This window comes from Lolium perenne, chromosome 7 (genome assembly GCF_019359855.2).
Source record: "Lolium perenne isolate Kyuss_39 chromosome 7, Kyuss_2.0, whole genome shotgun sequence".
Taxonomy (NCBI): Eukaryota; Viridiplantae; Streptophyta; class Magnoliopsida; order Poales; family Poaceae; genus Lolium; species Lolium perenne.
The window spans coordinates 177,520,386-177,532,070 of record NC_067250.2 but is presented as its reverse complement, the minus strand read 5'-3'; the positions used below and the strand labels follow the sequence as shown (position 1 = coordinate 177,532,070).

At 43.8% G+C, this 11,685-nt stretch overlaps 1 protein-coding gene across 4 annotated transcripts; it reads right to left on the bottom strand.

Annotated features, from left to right (window-relative positions):
- Nucleotides 1-5,711: 5,711 nt before the first annotated feature.
- On the bottom strand, nt 5,712-11,019 carry LOC127314785 (transcription factor MYBS3). 4 transcript variants are annotated; one of them, XM_051345310.1, is made up of 6 exons: nt 10,668-11,019; nt 7,795-8,006; nt 7,615-7,707; nt 7,420-7,533; nt 6,706-6,762; nt 5,989-6,125 (listed from the first exon to the last, which is right to left on the bottom strand). In XM_051345310.1, exons 1-5 carry the CDS (start codon nt 10,942-10,944, stop codon nt 6,748-6,750), a joined length of 711 nt encoding a protein of 236 aa, XP_051201270.1. In that variant the 5' UTR covers nt 10,945-11,019; the 3' UTR covers nt 5,989-6,125; nt 6,706-6,747. The 4 variants fall into 4 exon arrangements, with proteins under 4 accessions (XP_051201267.1, XP_051201268.1, XP_051201270.1 ...); XM_051345309.2 differs by having other exon boundaries at nt 6,021-6,157; XM_051345307.1 differs by lacking the exon at nt 6,706-6,762 and having other exon boundaries at nt 5,712-6,157; nt 10,668-11,018.
- Nucleotides 11,020-11,685: the final 666 nt, after the last annotated feature.

Sequence of the window (11,685 nt, the reverse complement as noted above, 5' to 3'; positions counted from 1 at the left end):
CCACCAACGGTCGAGTACCTTAACTGGTCAGGGCAAGATATTGGCTTCACAATAGCTGATCATCCACAGCAAGTTCCTCGACCAGGGCAGTCAGCACTCATCTTACCAGCAGTAATCGCAGGATTCGATGTATCTCGAGTGTTCATAGACGGCGGCAGCAGTTTAAACCTTATGTATGCAGATACACTAAGGAAGATGAACATATCCATAGCAAACCTGAAACCAACCCATACGCGATTTCACGGTATTACACCAGAGAAGCTGAGTTATCCGCTGGGGAAGATTAATCTCGACGTTCAGTTTGGAACCCGAGAAAACTACAGAATAGAGAGGCTGGAGTTTGAAGTTGTGGATTTCCCATCACAGTACCACGCTTTGTTGGGACGACCAGCATATGCTAGGTTTATGGCGGTACCACATTATACGTACCTGTTATGGAGGATGCCTGGACCTAAAGGACCAATCACAGTCAAAGGAAGCTTCGCGCTAGCCGATAAATGTGCTAAGGGTTTTCATCGTCTGTCAGAAACCTTCGGGATGCAAGCAGAGTACATGGCGTCAAGGCTCACGACTGACTATGATGTGTTGCCAGATGTAGGAAGGCCAAACAAAGAATCAACTTTCAACACTGAGAAAAATTCTAAGGAGGTGCAGATTCACCCGATAGACCCGAAAAAGACGACATCCATTGCAAAAGACATGGACCTCGCATAGGAAAGCGCGCTCGTCGAGTTCCTCCATGAGCACTGGAAAATCTTTGCATGGTGTCCAGCTGACATGCCAGGAGTACCCAGGGAACTTGCCGAGCACCACCTAAACTTGGATCCACTAGCGAAACCAATAAAACAACCTTTGCGGCGTTTTTCGTTGCCAAACCGCAAAGCTATGCTGTCAGAAAAGAGAAGCTGGTTTTATCAAGGAGCTCCATACAGAGGCCACATGGGTAGCAAATCCAGTGTTGGTGCCGAAGAAAAACACTAAAGTCCTTTGCATGTGCGTCGATTTTACGTGTCTCAATAAACATTGTCCAAAGGATCACTTTCCCCTCCCGAGGATCGATCAAATTATCGACTCCACGGCAGGATGCGAACGTCTTTCCTTCCTGGATGCATATTCTGGTTATAACCAGATCAGATTGAAAGAAGAAGATGAGGTCAAAACAGCGTTCATCACACCTTATGGCGTGTTTTGTTATAGAACAATGCCTTTTGGTCTGAAAAACGCGGGAGCAACATACCAGAGGATGATGCAGAAGTGCTTAGCGACACAAATTGGAAAAACGTACAAGTGTACATCGACGATATCGTCATAACATCGAAAAAGGGGACGACGCTAATCGAGGATCTGAAGGAAACTTTCGACAACCTCGACAAGTTCTGCCTCAAATTGAACCCGACGAAGTGTTCCTTTGGCGTCCCTGCAGGAGAACTTCTTGGATTTCTAGTTTCAGCAAGAGGGATTGAAGCAAATCCCGAAAAAATCCAAGCCATCGTAACAATGAGAAAGCCAACAAAGTTGAAGGAAATACAGCAGTTAACGGGGCGAGTCGCAGCTTTAAGCAGATTCATCGCCAGGCTGGGAGAAAAAGCGTTACCGTTCTATGCTCTAATCAAGCAAGGAGAGAAATTCCAGTGGAATGAAGAGGCAGATCGAGCCTTCGAGGATCTAAAACGCACAATTTCGACACCACCAATCTTGGTGGCGCCGAAAGAAAGGGAACCTCTCCTGTTATATATCGCAGCCACACCTCAAGTGGTCAGCACGGCGCTAGTCGTCGAAAGAGAAGAAGAGGGAAAACTCCATGGAGTGCAAAGGCCGGTATATTTCATTAGTGAAGTTTTATCGCCTTCAAAACAGCGGTACCCGCAGTACCAGAAGTTAGCATATAGAGTGATTACAAAAGCAAGAAAATTGCGCCACTATTTTTCGGCACACCCGATAATAGTGGTCAATGAAGCACCTCTATCAAACATACTGAACAACCCAGAAGCTACAGGGCGTGTCTCCCTTTGGGGAATAGAACTTTCCCCTCGGGACATCATGTATGAAAAAAGAAAGGCAATCAAGTCGCAAATTTTGCCAGATTTCATTGCAGAGTGGATGGGGTTGCAAAATACAGGACCCCCAGATTTGTCGAGAACTTGGACCATGAACTTCGATGGATCCAAGAGAGTAGAAGGAGCTGGTGCAGGAGTGATACTCATATCACCTAAAGGCGACAAATTGAAGTATGTCCTACGGATGACGTTCCCAAACGCATCTAACAATGAAGCAGAGTATGAAGCAGTTATACACGGGATGAAGATGGCGAAAGCTTGTTTGGCGAAAGCTTGTTTGGAAAGCTTGTTTGGAAAACAATGAAGCAGAGTATGAAGCACTTATACACGGGATGAAGATGACGCCAGGCGAAGCAGCAGCGGGGCGTTGGACGCAATAAACACCGGTGCGGATGGCCACGTGGCCATGCACGACGAGACGCGTCCCTGCGGCACCTGGGAAAGCTGAGACGCCATTAACGTCGCTTGACCAAAGGTAGGCGACGGGGTTTTAGGCTTCCGAGTCGCTGAGGCATCGGGTCCGCGTCTTCTGGCCTCGTATTTCGTTGTGTCCGGCGTGCCCGGAGCATCCCTGTATAGCGGGGACGGGCTCGGGATGCCGGACAACGTATGGCCGCGCTGGGCGGAAAGAGTCTTTGGGTGTGCGGCTGGGAACGATTTTTTGTCCGGCGCGCTCCGTTTTGGAAGACGCGGCTGGAGATGCTCTTAGGTTGGGACGGTAGGAAACCTTTGATTTTGAAGCTTCTGCTGTCATGACCATTGTTGAGCTTGAGTTCGCGTTTCCATGTAGCAGGAGGGGAGGAGCAGAGGGGGACGGAGCAGTGAGCATTAGGGCATGCTGGCGCACGGGCGATTTAGATCGATGGCGATTTAGATCGTTTTCCAAACTAAATTCCAGCAAAGCAGACAGAGAGACACGAGGGCTTAATTATCCGTACTAGTAGTGCTTGCAAGAAGCCTAAGCAGATATAACTAAATCACAATATAATTGGGCGTACTAGTACTATCAAGCAGCAATTTTTGGTCCGTCCCAACACAAAAATACTTCAGGCTGGGTATCGGCATGTGGAATGCGTAACTTTCAGATACATTATTTGCTGAAATTTTGGTCATTTGCCGAGCCATTATTAAATTCTGAAACTCACATGGCTCATTCCAAAAATCAGTGGCAGCATTAGTGGGGCTAAAGTTTAGTCTCACATTGCTAGTTGGAAAAGAGTTCGAGTGGTATATAAGGTGGGCTATTCTAGTCCTAGTAAGTGAGTGAGAAGAGAGAGAGCCCTCGCGCACTCCTCCTCCTCCGCCGCCCGTCTCGCCACGCACGTCACGGGTTGCCGGAATCTCGCCGAGCCGAGCTTATCTTTTTGTTGTTTGGGAAATTAATTGTGTAATCAATTACGAGTCATTAACGGACGTTAACACAGCCGTTTTGGTTCCGGTTTTTCTGGATCGTGAACTCGTACGTGGGTTGCGTCCCACGACTTTCCCGAACCGCACTATATAAGCGCGGACGCCAACCCTAGTATGGACAAGACGCATACACGACTACCAGTTCATTGCGCTGCCGCTTTCGTCTTCCTCATCCCGTCCGTCAGCGTGCACCGACTGCCGGGACAGTAGGCCTCCGAAACCCTGCCTCTCGTGAACCTGTACGGGTGAGGGGCAATCAGGTTTTTGGGGAGCGCTCCGGCGCGACTACTGGCATCACGACGTCGTCATCGGACGACGAGTTCCTCCACACCGACAACTTCTTCCCGGACCTCAGTGACTTCTTCGACAACCTCAACATGGGCGACAACGACGCTGCTGCGAAGTATGTGATCTTGTCGTTTCTCTTTCAATTTCTGTTAGAGCTTCCTCTTCTAGTTTGTGTGGTAGATGCGATCGGTTTGTCTTGTTTAGATGTGATCTATTCATCTATCTTACTAGTCTACACGATTAGTTTATTTGTTGTTTTCATACTCATGATTTATCAATTACTTATACGAATTATTTCATATGAATAATTGCTTATATATTCAACATTCAACAGTATTTGGGTGCATGCATGGATTAGGTGGAGTTTGACTTTAACCAAAGGATTAGTTCATGGGTCGCATGCAAATCGCACAGGTCGCTATGGAACACCGACGAATTAAAGCACGCAGCTAAGCTGAGTTCTTGCTTCCTTCCATGGCAAGTGTGTTTTTTAAAAATTTATCTTTAAGAAAATTACCAGTCCATTTTCCATTTCTATCTGAACTTGGACCGTCGTGTCACTTGGTACATGATTTTTTTTGAGATCACTCATGTACTCTAGTGATTACACCTATTGGTACAACTGACACTTTTGATAGATTATCGAAGTGGCAACCATCCTGAAGATTGCCAAACGATGGTTAAACTGAAGTCATTAGCTCCTACATTCGCATCTTGACTGTAGTTTCTCTGTGCCTCTAGCCAGAGAGGTGATTGAGAACTTGAAGTGCTGAATGCAATGGCGACTTGATTTCTTGCCGAACTGTCAGTGGCGAAGACCAAGAGCAAACTTCAAAACAAAGCCTATTACCACCCTCGGAATAATCCTTGGGATGCAAACAACATTTTCTTCTCAGGTGTCGGCGATGATGGCAACACCTGAACAATGTTGGAGACAGACGCCACTAGTATTTCACATGATGCTGGCGCCTCTACTGGCCACTGCCACAACCAAAGGCGCACAGATTACTTAGCTTGGAATCTGCCGCCTGAAGACCAGGGGAATCAGCGAGAACCGATTCTGCTGGTGTCACTTGCATCGTGAAATTGTGGAACGGCAAATTAGAACCGGAGAATTGCGTGTTTAAATTGTTATGAACCGACCGAAGCTCTCACTCCAAATTTTGCCTCTATATTCAATGAAGTGTGTGTCATTTCTTTCTCTGTTCCAGCATAATATGATGTCATGATTCTCCAGTGGCTTTCGTAAGATTGCAGGCACGAATTGGATGATGCATCCCAGCAAGTCGATAGATCACGTGACACGCATGAATGAATGATCCTTCTTTTTTCCTTCCTTCCAACATCAGAGTTTGTTAGGCTTTGACGAAATGCAGTGGTGCCATGCATGCCCATGGACAGCTCGCTGTTGATCTCACCACAATAATATTGTCCCAAGTTTCAGGACCGACAGTTTGATCAAGTTTCCTGGAGAGTGGTGTCAATGGCACTCTTCCATGATTTTTCTACTGCGTTTTCGTATGAGCAGTGACAATGACAGAACAAATATGTTGTTTGTTTTCCTAGCAGTGACAATGACAGAACAAGTACTCTACAGTATGTTGTTTTCCTAGCAGTATACCTCTAGCCGACAATGGATTGTAGACCAATACTCCACTTCTTCGGTACTATCATAGCAGCAGGCTACCCACCCCGCCATCAGGTGCAGAGCCAATTATGCTACAGCGTTACAAACATTCTATTTTTCATCCCCCTTTTCCGGTCACAGTCAATCTTTATTTCTCCAGTGACAACATGCTCTGGACCTGATACACAGAACCATCCATCCATGCATGCACCAACTGAACTGCAGCACTGAACTGAACTCAAACAGTTTTGTGCACCAAAAGCAGCAACAATATGATCAGCTGTGGACATGCCACTTGCTAAAACATTATGCACCACAACAAGCAGAAATAGGCTCCACATCAGCACCACGGGCAAGAACTTAGGCGACATACAGAGTTACAGATGATGGTTTCTGTCTTTCATTCCCGCTTTTATTCATGTATCACTAATAAAAATGCTAATGTTTATTTTGTCAACTGTCTATGACATCAATGCGACTCCCAAAAAATAGTATTAGTTTAAACAACTTGGATCACGCCTACCGCGTTCCGCGAAGAAATGTTGGTCATGTTCTGTTGGGAGGGTGGGCCGACTGTCAGCTCCAGATCCTTGTTCTCTGCTGGGCGCTCTGCCTGCGGATCACTTCGCGGGATCAGGAACACGCTAGTACATAAAGTCGGGTTAGCTTGAAATATCGGAGCAGTTATGCTGGCACTCGCAGGAGGTGATGGAGGTGTCCCTTCAGCGACTACTGGAACTGGCCTGAACAGCACGGGTATCCGCGAGAAGCATCCCTGACATCAGGGAATCAAAAGATGGAGGTTAGTTTACTAATAACCATGGAAATGGCTCATTGCACATAACATGTAGCAACAAAGAACAAATATGCACTTCAAGGTGGGAGTTAGAGAAGAAACAAAAGCTCAAGTTCTTCATATATCAGTTGTTTGATAGTCTGAACCATAATGTGGGTAACAGGCAACCTGTACACCAACCAAGCGCAAAAAACAGCACATGCAATTTCCTAAAAGACCACTGTTACTATACACCCGCTAGTCACATCTCTGGTAATACCATTGTTGTGGGTACCTGTAGTGACAGATAACCTTGATATTATCACCAAGTCTCCTATTTATGTCGGCTTGCATGTTAAGAGCAACTCTACCAGTTCAGTTACATAGTTATTGTGTTGGTATTTGAAACCACTGTTCTGGAACAATTGTACGGTAGCTTTTGAAGTAGTAATGGTACCAATAGGGCGTAGCATTAAAAAACTAAGTTTTGCTAAATGTGTAGAATGGTATGAAAGTCCTAGGGGTGGAGTATATACAGTGCAGCCCACCTATATGATGCTCCAACACTCCCCGACAAGCGACCATCCAAATCATCGCAAAAGACTCTACAAAATTTGAAAAGTTAAGGATTAGGGTGGTCTAACGTGCAACAAAATTGCAGGTCTTGCTACACATAAGTCACACAAAAATGCTAAGTTCAATCAACAGTCATGTGTCCACCCTTATTATTCCATTTGAAGAACTTTTTCTTTCTCATGTATATTTGTACAATCCTTCAATGGTGGGTAGCTGGGTAGCTGGGAGCAAGCACCAAACAATAGCACATGTGCAAGCCCCAGATCCCGTATTGAAAACCAATATGCAACCACACTTTCTCTACAACTCGTTCTTTCGCCAACTATATTATTGCACTGGATATTTTGGTTTTTATCAGTTGCAGCCAAAATACTTGCTGGATTGTGGTTTTATGGTGAGCCCAACATGTTCATGTTCGGCGCACAATATGGTACTCTCAAGTTGGTGATCATACAGGTGAATAAATACCTCGGGCAGCAAGACACTGGATTCAAATGTAAATATCCGAACTCCTTAGAATCTACCGCCCGACATACAGTAAGATATCTAGGCATCTAGCAAACAATACAGTATGCGAAGAAAAAACCAGTGACCAGCTAACCATTTTTCAGGACCTCATACTGGAGCAGATCAACAACGATTACATATTGAAAGCATCAAATAGTGTAGTACCGTACTAGCATTACCATGTGGTTCATTTTGCTGAAGCTTGTATCTACATTTGTTGCCTTAAAAGAGGGAACTGGGGGAGGAAGATCTCTTGAAACTTGTGGAGCTGCGTTTGAAGATGAGATCCCTTCCTGAAAATGAGAAATCGGCGAATCTAGTTAAGTACTGACCTAGCCTGTTAAAATTAAACAGCGTCAACATCATGAATTTACCAAGCTACTATTCTGGAGTTGTTTAGTCATAGCTACCATCTCATGGTATTTTGCCATTGTTGGTGGTAAGATGGGGCAATTTGGTGCTGGTGACTGCATTCGCAAGTGTACAAAGCATTGATTAAGAAACTATTCAGATGTTAGTTAAGTTCTTTGTATGATGGCAGGAAGCAGAAGTACCAAATCGCTTGCCATCATATCGAAAAGGCTAGACCTTCGCTTCTTCTTGTTTGGATTAGTTTGCCTCAGAAAATATTTCTGAGCATGACTCGCCACTTGAGTTGGTGTCCTGGTAGTAACGAAATTTTTTGCTATACCCCTCCAGTCTCCCTTCCCTAGCTTCTCAAGACCAGCAAGAAATGTCCTATGCTCTTCTTCAGTCCAAGGAACAGCTACACAGTGGCAAAAAAAAATATTAACTGAATAGCAATGAGTACATACATGCAGTAGAGAGTTGCGGTTAGAATAAAAAGGATACACATATTCATATTTCTCTTCTCTGACTTGCTGAGTTGGCTATGAGAACACTTTATTACAACAACTGCCCTATAGATTTATAGGACATTATCTGGCTCAGTTGCTTTCGGTATAAGTTTGGAATGCATTCTTCTTATGTAAAAGAAACAATAATACAAATCAAGAATTACAGAATAATTAATGAAGAGCAAAAATCAAGATAAAACAGCGAAGTAAGGGAGGTTTTAGTAAGTTCACAAACCAAATTAGCAACCAGGTTACCATAATGACAGTGGAGGCATCATTTTCATGTTACTTACAGTTCTATTGAATAGATCAATATGTGAGCTGATCCTTGTATAGTAACACTTAGCTTTAGTAGGTTTTTAGATCAATATGTGAGCTAATCCTTGTATAGAGTAAATCTTAGCTTTGGCAGGTTTTTAAGAAGTTCCACAAACTATCACCACCACAATGGGGGTGGAGGCATCATCTTCATCTCACTTAATCTTTTATACTCTCTCTGTTCCAATGAATAAGGCTTATATTTTTCTATGAAGTCAAGCTAAGTAAACTTTGACCAAACTTTTCGAAAAAACTATTAACTATAATATTATATAGGTATCATATGAAAATACATTTCATGATGTATCTAACGATATTGATTTTGTATTGTACACATTAATAGTTAATTCTAAAAACTTGGTCAAAATTTACATTGTTTGACTTTTAAAAAGAAATATAACCCTTACTCATTGGAACGGAGGTAGCAGTACTTCATTAAAATCACATTTCATAACAACTCCTAGATCTAGATTTTACTAAAAGTTCAGAACTTAAAACCTCATCAGACCTTCTCCTTGCCTACTCGCACAAAAAATATACATGATCATTTATTCAATGCCCTATTACTGATACTCTCAATGCATTAATCAGTTTAAACTCATCAGATATTTTAGGCCATCGGAAATGTATACTTGCATTAGCATCCAAATAGAAAAATGTAAACTTTATTAGAAGTTCTATGCTGGAAATAAATGCACATTAATATATGTTACTTCGTCATTAATTCAAGTCTACCGAGTGAGGCCTCTCACACCTCCCAAGAACATGCCATCTTTTGCTTAGAAACATTGCAAGATATTGTTGTAAAGTCTAAACTGATGTTTTATTTTGGAAGGTTCTAATCATTACCAAACAAAATATAACAGTCTACTGGTCCAAAAGTAGAAACTATAAAATAGACAAACAGTTTCCATAACCAATCAAATATAGCAGTAAATGCAGGCAGTCAATAATGTTCAATATTGTTACCATGCATTATGCGCATCAAATATCACTTTGCCCACATAATAACAAGACAAATTGAGCCCTAATATATCTCCTAACAGAGCCTCGTATATGGTAACTCATGCATTATGATAAAGCACAATTGCATGAAATGGCATGGAGTAAGGCTGCATAGGTCAGTGTAATGTAGGAATTGATGATCAAGTGATAGAACAATTGTGACTTGAAGACCAGTGGAATAATGGACATGGACTTTTTTGTGTGACTACCAGATCATGAGCAAGCCAGGAATGAGCATCTTGCAGCAGGTCATATCTTTCCTCTACAGAAGACAAGAACCTTGTCTTTCCTAAGAATCTAGAAATAGGACGCATTAATTTTTTTAAAAATCACCAGAATAAACATATCAAAACTTTTCCTTTCTCAAGCCCGTGATGTTTATGCAAGCAATGCATTTGTAAATGAAGTACAGGTCTGATGACAGTCTTACTCGAGCTCTTGTCTTGAACGACTGAATAGCAAGCTTATACCTGGCCCTTATATGAATGAAATCAGTATACACACCACAGTATCGACGCAAATAATAAATTCCAGACAGGGATTTTCTGATCAGTTGTATAATCTCCTGTCATTCGACTTGGAAAATTGCGCCAATCCAAATTCTATGGTGAAAGAAATCATTGGACCAACTTATTTATTTATTTATTATTATGCAAAAACATGCAGAATGAATAAAGGAGGGTTACATAAAAGTTATATCAAAGTTGTACAGCAATTAAAGGAGCTTTCAATCGAGCTGGGGCTGCAAACAAGCTTGAAGCATTCATAAACAAGCCATGGTACACATCTACCACCTCAGTATATTCACGTTAGCCCTAAATCAATGATTCTACAAATCTAGCGCAAACCGTAGGAGATTTACCAAACATGTTATGCGTTGAGTGAACCAATAAGGAAAGAGTAATGAAATGGTTGGTGTATACTAAGCTAAGCTACACACAAGAGAAGAAAGTCCCTTTGTTGGCTAACCTCAAGAGAGCTAAATAGATAGATTTTGCTACAGACGAAATCAGTCCTTGCTATGCACGCGCAAACACAGCGGAACATCATTACGGCGCCCAGCCAATCCAGGAAACGTACTATTACTAAGAAAGGTCACACCCCTATACATCCAAAATAGGCTATGATCAAACTAAACATTTCGACGACAGAAACGACATGACTCATGACCAGATCTTCGCGTATTCGGGGTACATATATATGCATCAAAGGAAAGATTTTTCAAGCGAAAGGGGGAAGGGCGGCACCTTTCTTCCTATCCTGCGCCCTCCGCCGCTTGCCGGATGACTGAAGCAGCCCGCCGTCGGAGAGGTACCCGTCGCCGGCGCCCCCAACGTCCCCGGAGCCGGAGGCGAGGGCGGCCAGATTGCCCATGCTCTTGCACTTGCGCATCACGTCCTCCCTCACCGCCACCGGTGGGTTGGGGCTCGGATCCCGGTCGGGGTGATCCGACTGCAGCGCCGGCGCCGGCGCAATGGTGACGCCGAAGAGGCGCATCCCGGGTGGGCGCGAATCTTGAGGCATCCCGGCGGCCGGCTCCGACGAGTTGGGCGGTGGCGTTTTATTGGGAGGTGTCGGAGGGGACGAATGGGGACACGCTTGGCAATTTATCGGACAAACAAAACAATTGGAGGGATTTTTTTTATTCATTTTATTATGTGTTTTTTCCTGATTTGCTTTAGCACCTTTGTCCTTTGTGGAAACCAAACCTACCTTCCATTAAAAAAAAAATCTTTCCTTTAATTTTTTCCTTCCTTTTTAGCCTCTTATTACTTTCGTGCCCATGTCCTCACCCTCCTTGGAGCTACATCACCGCTCACCTAGCGACACGTGGAGAGTCCGTCGAAAAAATCTCAACAGCTGCGAAGAGTGCACTGTATCCACCCCTAATACAGGCAACGACAATGTGCTGGCTCATGTGGACCACCGGGAATGCTCGTGCACGGATGGTCTTCAACGGTGATCACGTGATCGACCTCGTGTACTGTACCCCTGTTTAGGACCACACATGCCTCTGCGTTTGTCGTGCACCAATCCGTGTGGATTGTGGGGCCCTCATATGCTTCTGTGAGGACCAGCCTTTGAGATGCATCACCGCCCTACTGGCAAGGCTGTGGAGCATCCGTAAAAAACTCAAGGGTGCATTTGTATCCACCCCTAATGCAGGAAACGGTGATGTGCTCTTGCTCCTATGGACCACCTAGAAAACTCATAATCGTATGGTCCTCTATGGTAATCGCGTGATCGGCCTCACGTTCTATATCC